The 23,308-nt window shown below is 51.3% G+C and overlaps 1 protein-coding gene across 6 annotated transcripts in view; it reads left to right on the top strand.

Annotated features, from left to right (window-relative positions):
• The window catches only part of VASP (vasodilator stimulated phosphoprotein), a 42,239-nt gene that overhangs the window by 924 nt on the left and 18,007 nt on the right, over positions 1 to 23,308 (top strand). For 2 of the 6 annotated variants that reach the window (XM_081018997.1, XM_081018995.1), the window contains exons 1-4: positions 9,561 to 9,714; positions 10,425 to 10,484; positions 11,580 to 11,633; positions 11,953 to 12,027. The exons of 1 other annotated variant lie outside the window; for it this stretch is intronic. In XM_081018997.1, the coding sequence (XP_080875123.1) occupies positions 9,698 to 9,714; positions 10,425 to 10,484; positions 11,580 to 11,633; positions 11,953 to 12,027 (206 nt within the window). In that variant the 5' untranslated portion in view covers positions 9,561 to 9,697. Of the gene's footprint in view, positions 1 to 9,560; positions 9,715 to 10,424; positions 10,485 to 11,579; positions 11,634 to 11,952; positions 12,028 to 23,308 lie in introns of those variants that run through there. 3 more of the 6 variants (XM_081019000.1, XM_081018996.1, XM_081018998.1) reach the window with 2 other exon arrangements.

Below are 23,308 nucleotides of genomic sequence, written 5' to 3'. Positions count from 1 at the left end.
TTTCCTGGTTCCTTTTGTAACCTCTTGGGAGAGAGGTGCACGTGGCAAAGATTACCACCCCCCTCCAAAACACAGAAACTGTTAGAAGCTTCTTTTTAAAATGGGGGGGGGGGTCGTTTCTGCCTTCTGTTTGAAGCCCAATCGAGCGTGTTTTCCGGAAGTGGGGAAATGTTCCCCAAAAAGGAGGAGAGATTGGCACTCCCCCGCCCCCCACTTTGGAAGAGGCAAGAGATGATACAATCAACCCCCCCCCCCCCAAAAAAAATCCTGTTGTCGGAATGACTGTGGACACACGCAGCCCATGGGGTTGAATGGGAGCACCCCAAGTTGATGTCTGAAGCCACGCCCTTCCGTGTGACTTCATCGCTCCCCCCCTTTAGATAAGGGGGGGAGACTTCCAGGACGGCAGCGGAGTTTGTTGGGGAGTTCCTCCGGGGGGAGGGAAACGAGCCACGCCCCGGGCAAGGGGGGAGCAGGAAGAGATAAGGATAGATTTGCCCCACAGCTGCCTCGTGTCCTCCATAAGTGGGGCGGGGGCGGGTTGTGAGGAATGCAATTTTCTTTCCCAGGGGGTTGTGAATGCATTTCGCGTTGGGCTGGGAGTTTTAAGTTTTTTGGGGGTGGAGGGGGTCATTTCCTAGTTCTGCAATAGAGGACTGAAGGTCAGGGTTTGGGGTGGGGGCTGCAAGGGGTCAAGTCGAAGGGGGGAGCGACACCTCTGATCTCTTGGGAGTGGAGAGGAACCTCAAAGGTTGGTTTCTGTGATCCGTGCAAGCGACTTAGTTCCTTACAACCCCACACCTAAGGAACAAATAACCGCCCCCCCCTTTTAAGGACACAGGAAGTTGTTTTCTCCCAGGAGGGCATTCCTGAGAGGGGGGTGGCTCCGCCCCTCTGATGGGACAGGGAAAGTGATCTTTCCTGGAGCCCAAGACCCTTCCCGAATTTGGGGTGCTGGTCCGGCGGGTCCCAGAGATTCTGGCCAATGCTGGACATCCGATAAGCGGTCAGTCCTCTTGAACGGATCTTTGTCTGAAGATGACCGGACTGGCTTTAGGTACCATTGCGCCCCCTTCTCAGGTATTGCAAGGGGGTGAGGGGCACCCCAAAGCTCAATCTCTCTTCCCCTTGCAATCCTGGCCCTGATCCTGCCCCCGTTGTGCCCCCTTCGCTCCTTTCCTCAAGTTGAGGGGGGACACACCAAAGACCCCCACCTACCTCCACGTCTCTCTCAGTGAATACAGGTTTGGAATTGTAAGCCTATTTCAAGGCAGTTTATCTGAAGGTTGTCCGGGCTCAAGCTGCCCCCAAATCTTAAATCTTAAGTCTCAGGTAGGTCTTAAGCCCTCCCACCTCATTTTCTGCGTCCTGGGACTTGCGAGGTAGTGCTTTTGAGCACGTGCAGAGTGTTTTCCCCTGCTTCTTTGACGTAGTGTGCTAATTTCTGAGCCTAACGGGGAGGGTTCTGAGGTCAAGAGGGGAGAGAGACAGGCAGCCCCCCTCCTTCAGAAATTAGGCTGACGAGGAGGCGCTGGCGGTCAGTAGGCCTGCAGGAGTTCATCCTGAGTCGGCAGTTTTCAGAGATTCCTCCCCGGCTCCCATCCCCGAGTCACCAGATTATAGAATTATAGAACTGCAGAGTTGGAAAGTACCAGCCGTTCCAAACCAAGGGAAGAGGCAATGTGGTGCAGTGGTTAGAGCAGTAGACTACAACTCCCATCATCCCTAGCTAGCTAGTGGGATGATGGGAATTGTAGTCCCAAAACAGCTGGAGACTCCAGTTTGGGGAAACACTGGCATTGGCGTGTCAGACCAGGGTTCGAACCTCCACTCGGCCACTGAGTGTCACCTTGGGGGGGGTCCATTCACTGCCTCCTAGCCTGATGTACCTCGCAGGATTGTTGTGGGAGTGAAATGAGGAGGTTGGCCGACCATATCTTGAGTTCCTTGAAGAAAAAGCTGGGGTGTAAATGCCGTTCTCCCCTCGCCTCCTTAATCTAGCGGAAAGCTGTTTCTGTGGCCCTGATCCCCTAAAAGCAAAAGGAAGTAAACTGTAGGGGAAGTAGATTCAGATCAAGCACAGGGCCCTATGATATGCTTTATCTATAAGCCAAACTCTAGTTGCTGTACTGCAATTTTTTATTATTATTTTTTAAAAGGGCAGCCCCTGCCTGCAGCCTTACGATACAAGAAGGAAAAGTTGAGGTGGGGTTGTGGGGGAGGCAGGGTCCATTTTGCAGGTTAAGCAACCCGGAAGAGGTCAGTTTGTCATCTTCGCTGCAAGAGACACGGAGTGCAGTGACGCCTTAAAGGCTGACAAGATTTATCACTGCCTGGGCTGCCCTCATCAGCATCACCACCAAATTAGTCAGCCTTGAAGGGCTCGCAGAGTTCTTGGTCTCAGTAGGAGGAAATGCAGAGAAAGGGAGCGTGTAGTACTTGGGGGGTGTCCCAAAGTGGGGGTGGGCAGGCTTCCTTGTTGGGGGGTGTCGCTGGAGGTGCAAATGACCACCAGACTTTGAAAAGCTGGTGTCCCTGGAGCAAGCCCAAGAACTTTGTTCAGATGAATCAAACTAAATAGTTTTATTTGGGTTCTGAATAAATGTGCTGTTCACTGCTTTGAGTTTTATTTTATTATTCTCTTCCATCGTGGGCCGTGCAAACCGCTATTCTGAATAATGCTTTTTATAGAATGCTGGGGGTGAGTTTATGGGACCAAGCGGGCGGTGTGTGACCCCAGAATTTTGGAAACGGCTGGTGTAGTAGGACATACTTGGAGGATTTTGGAGAAAAGTCCTGTCTGGTGTTTTGCGCGATCTGGAGACAAGGATCCCTCTGGCATTGAGGTTTCCCTGGGATGGGAAGGAAGGGAGTTGTGGGTGGTTGTTGGCTAAGTTTTCCCCGGGGTAAGGTAAAGGTAAAGGGACCCCTGACCATTAGGTCCAGTCGTGACCGACTCTGGGGTTGCGGCACTCATCTCGCTTTTTTGGCCGAGGGAGCCGGCGTACAGCTTCCGGGTCATGTGGCCAGCATGACTAAGCCGCTTCTGGCAAACCAGAGCAGCGCATGGAAACGCCGTTTACCTTCCCGCCGGAGTGGTACCTATTTATCTACTTGCACTTTGACGTGCTTTTGAACTGCTAGGTTGGTAGGAGCAGGGACCGAGCAACGGGAGCTCACCCCGTCGTGGGGATTCGAACCGCCGACCTTCTGATCGGCAAGTCCTAGGCTCTGTGGTTTAACCCACAGCGCCACCTGCGTCCCTTCCCCCGGGGTATACCCATTGAAATGGATGGACGTGGCTAAGCTAGGTCCATTCATTTGGGGAGGTTACACTGAGTGCTCCTTTAAATGGGGAGCTCTGGGTGTCTCAAAGTACACAGAGGAGGCTAAATTAATTTTAAGACTGTAAGCGCCCTGAGGCCAGAGACCTGCTGCCCTCACTTAAGCCATAAAACGCCGTATTATGTCGACAGTGGGGTGCAGATTCCCTCATCAGTAGCGCTGGAGGAACCCCTAAAGTATTGGCCAGATCCTCTTATATGCTGCCTTTTCTTAAAAAAATGGGGACTGTGACCCCTGACCTGTGTTTCTGGTTATCTCAAGAGTGAATGACCGTCCATCTAGTCCGGCCTCCAGACATGTTTCCAGTGGCGGTCATCCAGTTATCTCTAGTAGCCCACAAGGGAAAGCTGAACATCCTGGCAGCCGGTGTTTCCATGTAGGCTGCTGCTGTTGATGGAGGCTCCACTTTGCTGCTGTGGCTAAGAGTGGTCTGCAAACATGGGTCCAATCCCTTTTTAAATCTGCGTCTCGCAGCATTTGAGGTCAGTCATGCGCTGCATGTTCTGAAACGGCCGCCCATTCATTTCCTTGGTTGACTCCTCGCAGGGTGAGACGACTTTGAGTCACTAGAGAATTGTCTCCTTATTCCATGATTAAGTTCCCTCGAGAGCCTTTGGTGTGTAGGACTTTGTCAAAAGCTCTTTTTGGGGGAACTCCAAGCTTGCCATGTCTGCCGCTGGGTGGTTCCTGTCTCCGCTCTTGACGACACGCTCAAACAGCTCTGAAAGGTTATCGAGGTGGGACTTCCCTTCGATTCTTTATAGCTGCGATTCCTGCATTATTGCACCGGGTTGGACTAGATGGCCTTTGGGGCGTCCCTTCCAGCTCTTAGCTTTACTCAGAATAGACCTTTCGAAATCGATGGACCTGACTCAGCCACGTTCATTTATTCTGATGGCTCTAAAACTTCATTCTCTGCCACCCCATGCCTGCCTTCTTTAGGCTAAATAACTCTGTCTTTCAATAATACATTTTAAACACAGAATTCCTCAATGATACGATACGATAATCTTCATTGTCATTGTCCCATACAGAACAACGAAAGTGAAAAATCTACACAAGACATTCAAAAACCAACAAGCCTGCTATCCCAACCTGGTTAGCCCCCTACAAACTCTGAAACCCCATTTTAAAATACAATATACTATAGAGACTCCTTATGCTGCGTTTAGAACCAGAATTGCATTTGGGTAGAAACTGTTTCTCAGGCGGCTAGTCCTGGTCTTTAAAACCCTGGACCTTCTTCCAGAAGGCAGAAGCTGAAAGAGATCATTTCTGGCGTGCGCACTATCCTGCGCTATCTCTGCAGCTTTCTTATGGCACCTGGAAGCGTAGATTTGATCCAAGGTGGGAAGAGTGCACCCAGTTATTCTCTCCGCAGTCTTTACAACCCTGGACAGCATTGTTTTTTCCCTGGCTGTGCAGCAACCTAGTGCCGTCTCCAGATGTTCTGGACTACAATTCCCATCATCCCTGGCTGATATGCTAGGACTGATGGGAGTTGTAGTCCGAAACAGCCCAACGGGGAGGTCTGTGTTAAGAGTAGCTGACCTGAGACTTCGTTCCCCTTCACTGCTGGGGTTGAACTGAGTGTCTTGCAAACTTCTGGGCAGGAACTTGATTTCGCAGAGAAGTTGCGTGATGTGGAACGGTTTCAGATCTGCGTTCGTTGACTCTCGGGTATATACTGAGAAATCTTTGACGATTACATTTATATATTCCCCCCTCTCCTGCCTCTTTCTTCTTGTGTCCGCCTCACTTTGTCCTCACAACGACCCTGCGGAGTAGACTAGGCTGAGAATCTGTGACTGAACCAAAGTCACACACCCAGCTGAGCGGGGATTCGAACCCGGATCTCCCCAGCTCCCATCAATGGCTCTCGACCTCCATCCTTGCGGTTAGCACAGGGGAGGGAGGTTTTTATTCCTTTCTCAGCAGACAGGATTATCGAGGTTGTTCGCAGGACACCAGCAATTAGAGTTTCCTGGCACCGATGACCTTGCATTTTGGGGGGGGGGGGGACTAGAGAATCCTTGAGTTCCAGGACCTCATCGAATCCACCTCTCCCCTCTTCTAACAAAACCTCTAACAATGTCCCTCTCATTTGCATAGCCTTTATTTTGCATTTTGCAAGGTGCAAAAGAGCCCTCCAGCAATCCTGACTCCCAGAGCTCTCAGCCACCCATTGAGTTTTCTGTAGGGTCTGGGTCATGGCAGGGGGGGGGGCGTTGCTGCACTTGCGGCTGTGGAGAAACAACCCCCACTTTCCCGACCCCTTGAAAACCCACAGCTTTTCTCGCTTCCACATCTGGAGACCACGTCAGCACTGAAAGCTGTGGGTAGGAGAAGCAGATTTCAGCGGCCGGCCAGGGTTTTATTTGCGTCTTCATGCAGCGCCTAGTGGTTAGAGCTGTGGGGGAGGCCTGAGAAGTTTCAGCAGCTGCAGCAACTGGTGATTTTATTTTCTTCCCCCCCACCACCCAAATGTCTGCTACTTGGGGTCTCTTTCTGGTATCTTTCAACAGCTGCGAGGCTTCCAGCTGTCTGGGAGTGAAGGGGGGGGTTATGTTGCATGCCCCCCCCGAAAACCCTCCCTCAGCCACTTTGGGAAACGAAGATGCTTAGAAACATGGAACTGTAGAGCTGGGACCCCCCAAGGTCATCTAGTCCAACCCCCTGCTCAGCCAGCTACTAAGCTCAAAGTTTTGCATTGCAAGGACTGAATCGTTGAAGTCTCATGTGAAGGACTTGGGGAGATGCTTTTCCTAAAGCCTGCCTCATTTAATCCCCCACAGCAACCCGGTGAGGTAGACCAGGCCGACAGGAAGTTGGGTAGTACATAATTATTATTATTATTATTATTATTATTATTATTATTATTGTTATTATTTATACCCCCGCCCATCTGGCTGGTCTCCCCTGCCACTCTGGGCGGCTTCCAGCAAAATATTGAAATACAGTAATGCATCAAACATTAACAGCTTCCCTAAATAGGGCTGCCTTCAGTTGTCTTTTAAAAGTAAAATAGTTGTTTTTCTCTTTGATGTCTGGTGGGAGGGAGTTGCACAGGGCGGGCGCCACCACCGAGAAGGCCCTCTGCCTGGTTCCCTGTAACTTGGCTTCTTGCAGGGAGGGAACCGCCAGAAGGACCTTGGTGCTGGATCTCAGTGTCCGGGCAGAATGATGGGGGTGGAGACACTCCTTCAGGTATACTGGGCCTTTGAGGCCGTTTAGGGCTTTCAAGGTCAGCACCAACACTTTGAATTGTGCTTGGAAACGTCCTGGGAGCCAATGCAGATCTCTCAGGACCGGTGTTATGTGTTCCCGGCGGCCGCTCCCAGTCACCAGTCTAGCTGCCGCATTCTGGATTAGTTGTAGTTTCCGGGTCACCTTCAAAGGTAGCCCCACATAGAGCGCGTTGCAGTAGTCCAGTAGCCCTCAGAGTCTCTTCCAATTCTATGATGTTATGACTGGTTTCCAAAGTTGCACCCAGTGAGTGTCATGGATGAGTGGGGGATGGGATTTGAACCTTGGTCTCTCCCAGGTCCTAGTTGGATGCTCTAACCACTACACCAGGCTGGCATCTGGCCTTGCAAGGTTTCTGACCCAAAAGGCAGCAGCATTTTTCACAAAAAAGGTAAAAGACCCCTGACCGTTAAGTCCAGTCGCGGACGACTCTGGGGTTGCGGCACTCATCTCGCTTTACTGGCCGAGGGAGCCTGCGTACAACTTCCAGGTCATGTGGTCAGCATGACTAAGCCGCTTCTGGCGAAACCAGAGCAGCGCACGGAAACGCCGTTTACCTTCCCGCCGGAGTGGTACCTATTTATCTACTTGCACTTTGACGTGCTTTCGAACTGCAAGGTTCCCAGGAGCAGGGACCGAGCAACGGGAGCTCACCCTGTCGTGGAGATTCGAACCGCCAACCTTCTGATTGGCAAGCCCTAGGCCCAGTGGTTTAGATCACAGTGCCAACCACATTTTCATTTTTTCACTTTAACAAGGAACAAAAAAACCTGTCTATGTGCTCACATGTGTTTGCCTGCCATGTCTCGTTTGAGATCCAGCCTTTCCCCCTTTCTGCCTTAATTTTCCCAATCTGTAAAATGGGCAACCCAGGCAGGAGTCCAGAGAGACCCCTGAGCTTTGCAGTTACTTGACTGAGTTGCTTAGTACTGACTGTGGGTCTGAGATGTTGCAGGCGATTTAATTAGTCCAGGCTGATTACCTAAAGAGCAGGAAGCAGCCTGACCCATTTGCCTTTTCCACTGTGTACATGGACCGACTGGGAAGAGGAAGAGCAGGCCCAGTGGATGTTAACCCTTGGGCTCCCAGGGAGTTGTGGCCTATGCCTTGAAGGCAATCTGGTGCCCTCCGATCTTGTTGGACTACAACTCCCATCAGCCCTGGCTGGCACAGAACTTTTTTGGGGGGGTTTGAGAGCACCAGGTGGGCTCACACATATACCCAGTGAGATGCCAATTAAAGCCAAGCCTTTCAAAAGGCAAATTCATGCTATCGTAGAATCGGGAGGGTCCCCCCGAAGGTCATCCAGCCCAACCCGCTGCAATGCAGGAATCGCAGCTGACGACTCCTCAACTGCTCCTCCTCCTGGTGGCGCAGCAAGAAAACGGCTAGCACGTTTGCGAAGCTAAGCAGGGTCCGCTTGGGTTTCAAATTGGATGGGGGACCGTGCATTGCCCGGGGGTTGGACTAGATGCCCTTTGGGATCCCTTCTGCCACCTTCCTCTTTTTAAAGGCTGCTTAGCCTTAACCACTGAAATGAGTGCAATGGTAATACTTCGAACTCCTCCGAGAAAAGGTTCCATTTAATCTCCGGCAGAAAGATACTCCATTGTTTGGGGTGGGAAGGGGAGAGGCAGCTTCCGAAATGAACTTTCGGTGAAATAATTTTTTAACATATAAATTCCAACAATCATTTAACATACCTTCTTATCTTATACAATATTTTAGACTTCCATCAACAGCCTCTGAAGATTTTCCGTTCTTTATCACTTGTTCTGCATTTCTTAATTTTTCTATTACTTTTAATTGCCCTTAACTAATAATTCTTTTCAAAGTCTTCCTTGCAATATTTCACAAAGTCCTCCTTACAGAAGTTCTTGCCGTCCTACTAGCGTAATCTGTTCGTCACAATTGCTTTCCAAATAGTTCAGATATTTACTCCAGTCCTCTAAGAATCTCTGATCCCGCAGGTTTCGAATCCTTCCTATTATCTAATTCTGCAGAGTCCGTTAATTTCATTTGCCATTCTTCTTTGACAATTCTTCTTGCTTCCATTTTTGTGCCAATCATATTCTTGCTGCTGTTGTTGCGTATAAAAACAATTTGTAGTCCTGTCTGTTAATATCCTCTCCTACAATCCCAAGTAAAAATGTTTCTGGTGAGAGAGAGAGAGAGATTAGAGAAATTCATGGGGGTGGTTTGGTCCATCAGCCAGGAACAAAGACCCTGAATTGACTGATAATGGAGCCTCCGTGTTCAGAGAGTGTCTACCTCTAAATTTGATGTACTGGGGACGGAGGACAGAAGTAGCAGAAGTGTGTTTGTGTGTGTGTGTGCTCTGCTTGGGAGCTTCCAGAAGCACCTTGGCTGTCCTCTGTCGGAAGCAGGATCCTGGGGCGTTCTTTCCTGATGCAGCTGCGCCGTTCATAGGGGACCTGGGAGGTTAAGATTCGGCATTTAAAAGGATGACTTCATTTTGCTTCATCCGCCGGGTTGCTAAGCCCCATTTTCCTCATTCCTCAGATGACTAAATGCTGCCAGCCCCAAACACGAGGGATGAGCCAGCCAGAACAGCGAGCCCCAGGACGCCTTGTTCTGCAAGCTAAGGGCCAGGGTGTTGCCCCGCCACAGGGCAAAGAAAGGACTTCTGCCTCTGCTGCTAAGAGTTAACCTGTGGAACTCGCTGCCACAGGAGGCTGGGGTGGGTGGTGGCCACCAACCTCGGACTGGGCATATTCAGTGGCTACTACCCGTGCCCGGATTGCATGCTTCCCGTGGGAATCTTCTCGGGTTCTTATGGAACCTCCAGCTCCAGGGGCAGTCTATCTATATTCCTAGGTTCTTGGGGTATTTGGCCACTGTGAGGCTTGGCTAGATGGGCCAATGGTCTAATCCTGAGCTGTCTCAACCGCCTGGCCTCACCCCAAGTCCCTGGGCCCCCCAGCGCCGGAATCCTCTTGGGGGGTCGCAGGTTCCGGGCGCCACTGCATTGTGACGCGGCACTGAGTTCCGATTCACACGTCTTCCAGGCATCGTAAGGGCTGGTGGGAGAGACAGAGAGACCTGCACCCGGGCCGGGCGTGGCGGGGGCACCACGTCGGACACCATGGGCCGCTTCGGAAGGTTGTTTCGCGCCGTTTCCCCCCCCCTCGGATTGGGCCCTCTGCTCTGCTGGCCTCCCGGGTGTAGGGGAGGAGGCTGGAGTCGCACGCGTTGGTCGTATTCTGCCCTGTGGAAATGCCACCATGCTCTCCCTGCCCCCCCCCAGCTAAACATGAAACTCCGACATGGATTGCAGCCCCTTCTCCCCCCCCCATCTTGGCCCCCCCCCCGCCGTGACCAGTTGTCCCTTTTCCCTCTCCTCCACCTTCTCATCCAAGGTCAGCCCTGATATTCTGTCAATTCTGTTTTTTAGGGAGGGAGGTGTTTCTTGCCCCCCCCCCAAAGAGTCCTAGGTCTTGCTGGCCCTCCACCCCCCCCTTTTCCCAAATTGTCCTGAGCTGGAAAAGGCCGGAAAAGCTGCGCGCCTTTCAGGAAGTGACTCAGCCGTCTCAAAAACAAGGCTGCTCAGGGGAGGAGGAGGAAGAAGAGGAGGGTTTTTTTTGGGGGGGGACGACAAGCCTCTGGAACACCCCCACACACACTTCACCTCCTTACTGATGCTCTCCAGGGGCGAGCACAGACAAGATCCAGGCACATCCTATCCCCTTAGCCTCAAGGCCTGCCTTTTGGCTGCTCCCAGCACTTTGGGGGCAGGGACCACCCCTGGTCGCCTTGCTTCCCCCTCCGTTCGCCATAGGCAACCTGAGTGGGGTTTTTTTGCTCTCTGGCAGATCTCCGGCTCCTGACCCGCCGTCTAAGCCCAAAGTGGAGAAGCATGGCACAACGCTCAGGTGTGGATGGATTGGGCCTGTGGGGGGGTACATATAGCCCCCCCAAAAAACTTCCTTATCCTGGGGTGCCCACCCTTATCTCACAAAACCTGCAGAGGCCTTTGAGAAGTGGTACCCAAGAACCTTGTGTTTCCTAGGGATGGAAGCAATCTCCCCCCCACCCCAAAAAAAAAAATCTTGGAAGTTTTGGACCTGCCCCTGGCTGGAACCTGAAAATTGCCCCCCCCCCCCAATTTGACTCCTAGGAATAGTTTTGTTTTATTTTTCCCCAAAAAATTTTTATTAAGTTTTTCACAATTATAATAAATATAACATAGAAAAAAAGAAAACGCACAAGAGAAAACACATTACAATACCTAAAAAAAAAAAAGCAAGAAAAATTTAAACACCTATCACTTGAAAAACCCAAGTTATCTTACATTGTTAATTGACTTCCTCGAATCCTTCCCTTCTGAATTTCATTGTAGCTCCATATAACAGCTCTCCAATATCATTCCTCAACTAAAATTATTTCCAACAATTAACTATCTTCTTCTCTTTCTTAATATTCTAAATCCAACTTACTTACAATTGGATCTTATTTTAATCCACGGCCTGTTTGGTCCTTTTCAAGTGACTTCTAATTATTTATATTGCAATATTTAGCTAAATAGTCCTTAAATTTCTTCCCGTCTTCTTTCTGGTCGCGGATTCTTCCAGTCAGGTCGGCTAGCTCCAAAAAGTCCAACATCTTCACCTGCTATTCTTCCACCACAGGAATTTCTTGGGAATTCCAATTTTTAGCTAACGGCAGTCTTGCCACTGTGGTGGCATACAAAAATAAGTCTTTTGGGGGGCAATTCCATTCCTATTATTCCATGTAGAAAGGCCTCTGGTTTCTGACTCTTAGGAATGGTTTTAAACACACACCCCCACTCCTTTCCAGACTGATTCCTGGAGTCGGGGGGCCTTCTGGCTTCCATTGGGAGACCTTGGCTTCGGATGGTGGCGATTTCCCCACCAATAGAGGTTTTCCACCAGAGGTTGGGATGGATGACCCCTGGGGTTCCCTCCCCACCCCACGATTCTGTGACCTTTGACTTTCTCCGTTTCCAGCAAGGCTCCTGACCCCCCCAAGGCCAAAGACCAACACCATTCGACTCAACTCAAGTGCGGATGAGTATTTGGGTCAGGGTGGGGGGCAGGGAGTTAGCAATGGCAGGGCGCAGAGTGGGGGGCTGGTTTGCCCCCCACTTCTGCCCTTTGCAAGATGCATTTTTGGGGTGGAGGGGGCAAAGCTATTTAATTTTTTTCCTGGACCTGCAGTTGCAGGCCTGGAAACGACGTCCTTCTGGGGCCGCCTTATGCACTGTCCGAAAAGGCCTGGCTGGGAGGGGGCTGCGGACCACCCTCAAACCCCCCCCTCTCCTGGGGGTCTCCCTGGGCTTCTAGCCCCCCCAGAGACCAGGAATGTGCTTCCCTTTGGCAGGATCACGCTGGGAAAGAAATCTCCTGCCCCGGAACCCACTAAGAAAGTCGAAGTGAAACAGGCAGATAAACCCAGGTGCGACTGAATTTTTTTTGGGGGGGGGGTGCGACACTAAAGATGCTCTTCTGAGCTCTAGGAAAGGGCTTTGAATTTCAGGATAAGGGACTCTCCCTGTCCCAATTGGAAGGGTTGAAAGCTCCCTGCTCCCCACTTTGCCACCCTCTGCCTAAATTGGGGGGGGGGGCAGCAGGAAAAAACATTCCTGGGGTGGCACACAAGGGGCGAAGTCTTGTGTGCAACACATTAAGATTTCTGAAAGGGGAAAATCCCATATATATCAATGACAGGAGTGCACAATGGAGGGAATATCGTTGTTTTTTTTGGGGGGGTCACTTCTTCCCCCATCTAGGGCCACCCTCTCCAACTGGGAGTGAGCTGACAGTTTCTTGTGCATGATCAGCGTTCGGGGAGGGGGGGATGTTTACACGGCTAATTCCAAACGACTTTGAACGCCGTCCAAAATGCACACACACGCCCATTATACGTGGAAATGTCTTTTTCCAGGCCCCCCCCACAACCCCGAGCCGCTCTTGTCCCTCTGCAGAAAACAAAGGCTGTGCAGCTCTGCCAATTCCCATCCTGAGTCGAACCGTACCTGCTTGTCTGTTGCTCTTTTCTGGACCCCCCCGCCCCAAATTTAAGTCAGCCACCCCCCCATCAGTTTGCAATGCTTCCAGCTCATAAGTCTGGAATTTGGGGAGTGTGTCTGTGTTGGGATGGGGGGAGGCAAGGAAAAGTCCCTCTCTAGCAAAAAATTAAACCTCCTTTGTGAATACTTATGGGGAAGCTGGTTGCTTTGGGGAGAGAATGGAGGCAATGGATGATGTCAGGATGTTTTGAGCTGGGCTGGGGGTGCTTGTCCTAGCTTAAGCAGGGTTGCTGATGGGGGGGGGACGGCACAGGATGTCTCTGTGCCCCTCCCCGCTTCCAACCGCCTTGCATTCCCACATTATCCGGCCTGTCCTTCAAGTCTACCTTATATGGGCAAAGGCTGCTTTTTGCTCTCCCGCCCTCCCTCCTTCCGCCTCTTTTCCGGTTGGCCGTTCCAGGTGCCAATTCTTATTCTTTCAGTCACTGCCAGAGTAAAGGGGGGGGGGCAGCCTGTTTCCCGCACTGCCCCCCCCCCACTTACCTCGCTCTGTTTTCCCGAAATAGGAAAGCTGGGTGTCTTGTTTACCCTCTGAACCTAAAAGGAGCAGTCTCCTTTTCTTGCAGAGGCCAAATACCCCGTCGAACCTAGGAACGCAGATAGACTGCCCCTGGAGCTGGAGGCTCCATTAGAAGAGCTGGGCTGCTGGATCAGGACAGGGGTCAGCATCCTGTTCTCCTAGGGGCCAGGGAAAACCTGCAAGCAGCCCTTGAGGTTTCCAGGAACTGGGATTCAAAAGCCTCGCTGCCTCTACCTCTGGCATGTTTTGGTTCGGACAGCCGGGTTTGAGTTGAGCCCCCAGAGGTTACCGTATATTTTCCCCCCAATTTTTTTTATTGATTTTCACAATATTATAAAAAACAAACAAACACACAAAACAAACAGAGATCATAGCCTTGTTGAAAATTACAGTTATTAACTTTGTTAAGTGACTTCCTCGCTTCCCCTTGGTTGAATTTCATTGCATGTCCGTTTAACGGTTTTCCAAATCCCAATTTTTATGAAATTTAACTTAAACTTTAACATCCTTAAATCTTCACCTTATAGGATTAAACATTATTACTTCATCACTTAACATAAATAAAATCTTAAGCCCATTAAGTATCTGCAAGCTATCTCCAGTTAATTTAACTTAACAAATTTAACTAAATAATCATTAAATTTCTTCCACTCTTCCTGATACTCCTCCTCCTTCTGGTCGCGGACTCTTCTGGTTAGGTCGGCTAGCTCCGAAAAATCCATCATCTTCATCTGCCATTCTTCTATTGTTGGTAATTCTTGGGTTTTCCACTTTTTAGCTAACAAAATACGAGCAGCAGTTGTGGCATACAAAAATAATTTAACATCTTCCTTGGGCAATTCCAAACCTGTTATTCCAAGAAGAAAGGCCTCTGGTTTCTTTATAAATGTATATTTCAACATTTTTTTTCAATTCATTATAAATCTTTTCCCAGAAGTCTTTCACCTTGGGACAGGAGCCACCAGAGGTTATAGCTGCTTGGGGAGGCGGCCTTGGCATGGGGGTTTATGCCTAGGTTGCAGCACTCTCCCTTGGCCCCCGCTGGCCTGGCATTTGCAGTTCCTGGGCCATATCTCAGGGTAGGACACTTGCTTGGCATGCAGAAGGCTCCAGGTTCCTTCCCTGCTGGCAGGATCTCCAAGGTGTAGGGTTGGGGGTGTCCTTCACCTGTAACCCCGGAGAGCTGCCGGTCAGAGTAGACAACACTGAGCTGAACTCAGGCAGCATCCTAAATCTTATACGCCCAGACCCTGCTGGGCAGCTGCATTGGAGTGCAGAAGGCCTGGTTGCAGCCTCCCCCCCACTAGGCATCACAACTACCTTTTGAAGTGCTGGGCTTATCTTGATAAGACTCTCCACCTGTTTGCCCTGGAGGGGTCTGTAAGAAGAAGCTAAGGTGTCTCTTACGTAGAGGGGAAACTGAGGCAGAAGGAAGCGAGGGAACTACTTGAGCTGGCTTGCAAGTAGCAAGACTCTGGAGTCGTGTTTGCAGGTCTTCCTCTTTCTCTCGCCCCCCCCCCCACGAGGTTATGAAAGGGAAGGTGGTTTATTTATGCTGTATGCTTGGGATACTTGGCCGAGCAAGTTCCACATTTCACAAAACCTTCCTCTCGCAGCAAATGTTCCTCCATTTGTGAGCTGGAGAGAGAGAGAGACCTTTGCTCTGGGGCCTGCAGCCTGACCCCAGAATGCAAACAAACGTTTTGCAAAGGGAAAAATGTGACGGCTTGGGGAGAGAGAGGACGGGTTCAACAGCAACATGCGATTAGATGCATCTCAAAGGATTCTGGATACTGCTGAGCCACGGTTTCCCAAGCCGATTCTGAGAAACATTGGCCGTTGCAAAAACGTACGCGTGTGTGTCTGTGTATGCAGGGCTGAATTGGATTTTATTTATATTTTTGGCATTTATATCGCACCCTTTTCTGCAAGTTGCTCAGGGTAGAGTACCTGGTTCTTCTCCCCCTCCTCATTTAATCCCTGCACCAACCCTGCAAGGTAGGTTAGGCTGAGGGATAATAATAAGAATAATAAGAATAATTTATTATTTATACCCCACTCATCTGGCTGGACTTCCCCAGCCACTCTGGACGGCTTCCAAAAAAATATTAAAATACTATAATACATCAAACTGAACCCGCAAGCAGCATGCCTGAGTGAGGATTCAAACCCTGGTCTCTCTGAGGTCCTGGTCTGACGCACTCTAACCACTACACCGCACTGCCTTGACTTCAGACCCACCTGGAATTTTTGACGATCCATTGCCACCTTCCAAGGGCTGGCAGAGCCCTTGCTTGGCGTGCAGAAGGTCCCAGGTTCAATCCCTGAATGCGTCTCCTGGAGCTGCCAGCCAGTGTAGGCAGTCCTGAGCTAGGTCTGAGTTGGTAGCTTCCTGTTCAAAACAGTCCTGTGCTAAACTCCATGAGGACTGGCACCTTACTTAGACGGAGGTTGAGCACTGGCAGGCAGGAAACCCCTGGCATCCCCTGGTAATGCCCGCTGTCTGAACCTTGGGAAGCCCCTGCCGGCCAGTGCATGCAACACTGACCTAGGCTGACCAAGTCTCCTCCAGCTTCCTCTGCACCTAGATATATGCCCATCTCGAACGACGCACCCATCCACCTGCTCCCTGGCGCCCACGGGTGGCATTGCAGGGACCCAGTTCTGCCTTGTCAGTGCAGGCTCTGGCTGGCAGCAGTTGCAGAGCCACACCTCGGGGCTTCTCCGGCCTTGCGCAACCCTCCTCCGGGTGGTTTGGGTCTTTGCCTTCTCCCTTAAAAGCGAGGTAGTCTCGGAAGTGTACCTTGCGTCACTGCGGCTGTGGCGAGATTGTGAAGGGACCTGTGGCTTGCAAGAGCCGGACGTGAGGTGGAGGCGCATGATGGGCTGAAGTTGTTGCTCAACAGAACCTGGGAGGGGGGAGGATGAGGTGGATCGGGCCCCTCTCCACCCACACCCCCCGTCGCTCTCGGCTTGAAACCAGAAGGACGTTGCCTGCCTGTGATTCATTTATTGCTGATTTATCCCCCCTTTTTCTCCCAGGAGCTCCAGGGGGTGCAAAGCGCTCCCCCTACTCCCTGTTTCATCTTCACAACAACCTTGCGAGGTAGGGCTTAGGCTGAGAGGCAGTGGCTGGCCCCAAGGTCTCCCAGGGGAGGATTTGAACCCGGGTGTCTCCCAACAAGGTTGCAGGTTCGATCCCCGTATAGGACGGCTGCATGTGTCCTCCATTGCAGAGAGTCGGGTTCCCTTCCAACTCTGTGATTCTGTGATAATAATAATTTATACCCCGCCCATCTGGTTGGGTTTCCCCAGCCACTCTGGGCGGCTTCCAACAGAACACTAAAATACAATAACCTCTTAAACATTCAAAGTTTCCCTAAATAGGGCTGCCTTCAGATGTCTTCTAAAAGTTTGGTAGTTGTTTTTCTCTTTGACATCTGGTGGGAGGGCGTTCCACAGGGCGGGTGCCACTGCCGAGAAGGCCCTAAAAAAACTCCTTAAAAATGTAAAGGTACCCCTGATTGTTAAGTTCAGTCGCGAACGACTCTGGGGTTGTGGTGCTCATCTCGCTTTATCGGCCGAGAGAGCCGGTGTTTGTCCACAGACAGTTTTTCCGGGTCATGTGGCCAGCAGGACTAAGCCGCTTCTGGCAAACCAGAGCAGTGCACGGAAATGCCGTTTACCTTCCCGCCGGAGTGGTACCTATTTATCTACTTGCACTTCGACGTGCTTTCGAACTGCTAGGTTGGCAGGAGCAGGGACAGAGCAACGGGAGCTCACCCCGTCATCGCGGGGATTCGAACTGCCAACCTTCTGATCAGCAAGTCCTAGGCTCTGTGGTTTACACAACAGCACCACCTGCATCAAACTCCTAGTCCTCATTTAATCCCCACAACAGCCCTGAGAGGTAGGTTAGGCTGAGAGGCAGTGGCTGCCCCTCAACGTCAGCCGGTGAGCTTCATGGCCGAGTGGAGGATTCGAACCCTGGGCTCCCAGGTCCTAGCCTAACACTCTAACCATTGCACCACACTGCCTCTCGGTTTAGGCAGGTGTTGCCCTCCCTCCGCCCAGCTGAGCACATCCTTGATCTGCAAAGATTAAAAGAAACCTTCCTAGGACCCACATACCTATGGACCACCTCTCCCGGTCTGCCCCACGGAGGACCTTAAGGTCCATAAATAGCAACACCCTAGAGGTCCCGGGACCTAAGGAAGTCAGATTAGCCTCAACCAGAGCCAGGGCCTTTTCAGTGATGGCTTCGACCTGGTGGAACGCTCTGCCTCATGAGATCAGGGCCCTGCAGGATCTGATTTCTTTCCGCAGGGCCTTTGGCTTGGAATCAACTTGATCCCCTCCCCCTCTTTCCTTTTTCCTTCTGTGATGGAACCCCTATCTGGGGACTTCCCTGGCTTTTTTCTGGCCTACGTAGGACCAGTCTGGAAACTTAGCCTTGGTGAAGACTTGACGTTTTCATCCCCCAAAGAGGTTTTTGAGTTTCTGCTGAAATGAGGCTGCATTTTAATCTTGTTTTTAAGTTGTATTTTAATCAATTGTTTTTATACCTGGTGTTAGCCGCCCTGAGCCCAGTCTTGGCCGGGGAGGGCGGGGTATAAATAAATTATTATTATTATTATTATTATTATTATTATTATTATTATTTTATGCACACACTCTGTTTCCTAAGCTGCACTCCTGCCTGTCTCCCTTGCCATGTTGGCATTGCAGCGCCACCTCCCCAGCCCTGCTTAGGTCTAAAGTACTTGTTGCAAAGTCTCCAAGAAAGGAAGGACCTCCTTCAGTTTCCTTGAGCCGATTTGTTCTGGTCTTCTCCAGTTGCAGGCTGCCTGTTTCCTCCCTGCCTCTCGCCCGCTCCCCATTCCTGCTCCCGCAGAGTCAGGGCTGTGCCACAACTCGCCTGCAGCCCAGAGGCAGGAATCGTGGCCCAGGCCTGGCGCTGCCTGTTTGGATTAAGGGAGCGGCTGCCGTTTCCGCTTCACTCTTTGGTGACTGGAGGGAGGTTGAGCTGCGGGGGAACCCGGTGTTTGTGCGTGCAAGGCCTTCCGTGTTTGGCAGTGCAGAGGGCAGGAACCTGAAAGGCCATAGTAGTAATAATAATAATAATAATAATAATAATAATAATTGTTGCTGCGTTCCAAAGGAAGGATCCCAGGATCCAGGGCTTCCCAAACTTGGGTCTCCAGCTCCTATTGGACTACAACTCCCATCACCCCTAGCTAGCAGGACCAGTGGTCAGGGATGATGGGGATGGTACAGTGAGGGGGAAAACATATTTGATCTCCTGCTAAATTTGCCCGTTTGCCGTCTGACGAAGAAATGACCAGTCCATTAATTTTAATGGTAGGTTTATTGTAGCTGTGAGAGACAGAATAACAACAGGAAAACCCCCAGAAACCCAGAAGACAAAAATCAGAGATTGATGTGCGTATCAACCTCGGGGATAGAGGTTTCCTCTTGTGTGTGTGTGTGTGGTTTTTGATGTTGTTTAGTGGTGTCCGCCTCTTCGTGACCCCCTGGACCAGAGCATGCCAGGCACTCCTGTCTTCCACTGCCTCCCGCAGTTTGGTCAAACTCATGCTGGTAGCTTCGAGAACACTATCCCACCATCTCGTCCTTCATCGTCTCCTTCTCCTTGTGCCCTCCATCTTTCCCAACATCAGGGTCTTTTCCAGGGAGTCTTCTCTTCTCATGAGGTGGCCAAAGTCTTGGAGCCTCAGCTTCAGGATCTGTCCTTCCAGTGAGCACTCAGGGCTGATTTCCTTCAGAATGGAGAGGTTTGATCTTCTTGCAGTCCATGGGACTCTCAAGAGTCTCCTCCAGCACCAGAATTCAAAAGCATCGATTCTTTGGCTCTCAGCCTTCTTTATGGTCCAGCTCTCACTTCCATACATCACTACTGGGAAAACCATACAATAATAATAATAAATTGTATTTATACCCCGCCCCCCCCAGCCAAGACCGGGCTCAGGGCAGCTAACAACCAATAATAAAAACAAGTTGATTGAAATACAACTTTAAAAAGAAGAATAAATACAACATTAACACATTAGGATGCAGCCTCTACACAGGAGGAGAAAGGAAAGAGGGGGAGGGGATCAAGTTGATTCCAAGCCAAAGGCCAGGCGGAACAACTCTGTCTTACAGGCCCTGCGGAAAGAAATCAGATCCTGCAGGGCCCTGGTCTCATGAGGCAGAGCGTTCCACCAGGCCGGAGCCATCACTGAAAAGGCCCTGGCTCTGGTTGAGGCTAATCTGATTTCCTTAGGGCCCGGGACCTCGAGGGTGTTGCCATTTATCGGCCTTAAGGTCCTCCGTGGGGCATACCGGGAGAGGCAGGCCCATAGCTACGAGGGTCCTAGACCGTGAAGGGCTTTAAAGGATAAAACCAGCACCTTAAATCTGAGTACCTTATTTTTCGCCCCATAGGACGCACCGGCCCATAGGACGCATCAAGTTTTTTTGGGGGGGAAATAAAGAAAAACATTTTTATTTCCCCCCCAGGCGCTTGTGGGGCCGGCAGCAGGGAGAAGCGCTCTTCTCCCCGCAGTCCGCCTTCAGACCAGGTCCGGGGACAGCGGGAAGACGCGCTGCGCCTCCCAGCTGTCCCCGGAGCTTGCGGGGCAGGCAGCGGGGAGAAGCGCTCTTCTCCCCGCCGCCCGCCTTGAGATCAGGTCCGGGGACAGCAGGAAGACGCGCTGCGTCTCCCAGCTGTCCCCGGAGCTTGTGGGGCAGGCAGCGGGGAGAAGCGCTCTTCTCCCTGCCGCCCGCCTTGAGATCAGGTCCGGGGACAGCGGGAAGATGCGCTGCGCCTCCCAGCTGTCCCCGGAGCTTGCGGGGCAGGCGGCGGGGTCTCCCCGCCGTCAGCCTCCAAACCACTTCGGGAGACAGCGGGATGGCGGCGTTCCGCCTCCCTCTGTCCCCCGACCTTGTGGGGCTGGCACTGGGGCTCTCCTGAAGCCTGGAGAGCGAGAGGGGTCGGTGCGCACCGACTCCTCTCGCTATCCAGGCTTCAGTGAAAGCCTGCATTCGCCCCATAGGACACACACACATTTCCCCTTCATTTTTGGAGGGGAAAAAGTGCGCCCTATAGGGCGAAAAATACGGTAAGTAAGAGCGGGGGCTCGACCAGGCTGCTTGGGGGTGCCCAGACCCAACGGGCGAAAATCCCCCCTCTTTTGCTAGATGAGAGGGCTATCGATGGACGTTGGCTATGCTTGTGGATTTCCACGTACATCTGCTTGGTTGTGAGAAGAGGAGACCGGGCCGTTATTGGCCGGATCCGACACTCAGGCTCTTTTTGGCATGTGCATGTGTGCGCGCGCACAAACGGTGTGGTTTTCAGGTTGTTTCTATGTCCCAGACCTTGGTCAACCTCTCTCCCCCATTCTGTCAGCTCCTTCTATACCCCCCTTCCTTGTGCATGAAGACCCCAGACAGTAAAAGACACCTGCACGCACATGCACGCTTGCACACACACACACACACAAAGTCCTTGCCAGCCTGGCTGCTTTTCCTGTTCTGCCAGTTGCCACAATTCTCTGAGCACGCTTGTGCTAAGAGAGGAAGGTGGAGGAGAAGAACTCAACTGACAGCTTTGTGTGCATGGGGGGGGGGTATGATTGGGTGCGGAGAAGAGACGGCTGTGGAAATCGGCTGGGGCGCATGGTGGTCTGCTTGCCCAGGCGCCTCGAGTCCCGTGCGGAACTTGCCACCGGCTTCCTATAGAGTTACTTCTCTTTCCCACCTGCCTGCCCAAGGTTCTAGTCCTCAGCATTCTTCATGGAAACATTCCGCAAAGATGCCCCTCCATTTTCCAAGCACAACCCCTTTCTTTCCTCCCCCCCACCCCACCCCATGGTGGACTGGCAGCCCTGTACTACTTAAGCGGATTAAATTGCAAACACCTTTCTTCTTTTTTGATTTGCATAATTCAGCCCAGCCTTGGAATTTGGGCTTCCTGGTTGCAGATAAGCTCCTATATTGCATCTGCAGTGCAGAACCCTGCAGTTGTATGTTAAACACATCCCCATGTGGCCTGCCCTCCCGCTTGCCCTCATACATTTAATAATAATAATAATAATAATAATAATAATAATTTATTAATTTTCCCCTCCCATCTGGCTGGGTTTCCCCAGCCACTCTGGGTGGCTTCCTACAAAACACTAAAATACAATGACCTATTAAACATTAAAAGCTTCCCTAAACAGGGCTGCCTTCACATGTCTTCTAAAAGTTTGGTAGTTGTTGTTCTCTTTGACATCTGGTGGGAGGGTGTTCCACAGGGCGGGCGCCACTACCGAGAAGGCCCTCTACCTGGTTCCCTGTAACTTGGCTTCTTGCAGCGAGGGAACCTCCAGAAGGCCCTCGGCGCTGGATCTCAGTGTCCGGGCAGAATGATGGGAGTGGAGACGCTCCTTCAGGTATCCCGGGCCGAGGCCGTTTAGGGCTTTCAAGGTCAGCACCAACACTTTGAATTGTGCTTGGAAATGTACTGGGAGCCAATGTAGGTCTTTCAAGACTGGTGTTACGTGGTCTCGGCAGCCGCTCCCAGTCCCCAGTCTAGCTGCCACATTCTGAATTAGTTGTAGTTTCCGGGTCACCTTCAAAGGTAGCCCCACGTAGAGCGCATTGCAGTAGTCCAAGCGGGAGATAACCAGAGCATGCACCACTCTGGCCAGACAGTCCGCTGGCAGAGAGGGTCTCAACCTGCGTACCAGATGGAGCTGATAAATCTTTTAATGTTGATTTAGCGGTGCCTTAGGACAGCTAACCCTTTCTGCAACACTTTAACTCTGCAAAGTATATTTTGTGAGCCGCTGCATTTCCTCTGAGCAGTGGCCATTTTACAGAGGGGGGAACTGAGGCAGAGAGAGAGACTTCTCCATAGCCAGGCGTCGTAACCTGTGCAGAGATGGAGTGTGTGTGCACATGGGAATGTTTCAGGTCATACGGATCCAGTTCTCTATCCATTGAGGCTTCATGTCTGCACACGCTATTCCCCTCCCCCCCCCCGGCCCCCGGAGTCTCTGCAAGATCAGGAGAGTTCAGCAGCCCAGTTTGGAGCGTCTGCTTGGCCAGAATTTCTGCGCATGGTGGTTTCGACAAGCCTTTTCTCAGCTTCCTCTTGCAGAAACCCCTGGGTTAAGCGATAGCTGTGCGGTTGCCACACAGAGGTCAGGAGCTGTTGAGGCTTGCGACAGGAGGTGGGGGGGGCAGGGTGACTCCATTCCCCTGAGCCGCATGTGGGTTTTCCCCAGAATATATTTCTGCACCCATTCCGCTGCACGAAGTTCAACTGGTGGGAAGTGTCGTTAAGGATAAAGCAATCAAGTCTATGGAGGCAGTGAGAGATTTTACTTTCTTGGGCTCCATGATCACTGCAATGGGGACAGCAGTCACGAAATTGAAAGACGCCTGCTTCTTGGGAGAAAAGCAATGACAAACCTAGACAGCATCTTAAAAAGCAGAGACATCACCTTGCCAACAAAGGTCCGTATAGTAAAAGCTATGGCTTTCCCAGTAGTGATGTGTGGAAGTGAGAGCTGGACCATAAAGAAGGCTGATCGCCGAAGAATGGAGGCTTTTGAATTCTGGTGCTGGAGGAGACTCTTGAGAGTCCCATGGACTGCCAGAATAGCAAACCTCTCCATTCTGAAGGAAATCAGCCCTGAGTGCTCACTGGAAGGACAGATCTTGAAGCTGAGGCTCCAAGACTTTGGCCACCAAATGAGAAGAGAAGACTCCCTGGAAAAGACCCTGATGTTGGGAAAGATGGAGGGCACAAGGAGAAGGGGAAGACAGAGGACGAGATGGTGGGACAGTGTTCTCGAAGCTACCAGCATGAGTTTGACCAAACTGCGGGAGGCAGTGGAAGACAGAAGTTCCTGGCGTGCTCTGGTCCAGGGGCTCACAAAGAGTCGGACACGACTAAACAACAACAACAAAATCAAGGCTATAGAAGAACAAGCCTTGCTTGAAGCAGAGACAGCATGGCTTCTGCAAGGACAAGTCCTGTCTCTCGAAGCTGTCAGAGTTCTTTGAGTTTAAATGAGCATATTCTGGAAGAAGCCTTTAAAAAAAGTCCCATATGCTCAGAGACTCCCATA

Source organism: Podarcis pityusensis (assembly GCF_964106645.2).
Source record: "Podarcis pityusensis genome assembly, chromosome: 8".
NCBI classification, from domain to species: domain Eukaryota; kingdom Metazoa; phylum Chordata; class Lepidosauria; order Squamata; family Lacertidae; genus Podarcis; species Podarcis pityusensis.
The sequence above is the reverse complement of the archived record's forward strand: the minus strand, read 5'-3'. Positions and strand labels throughout refer to the sequence as shown.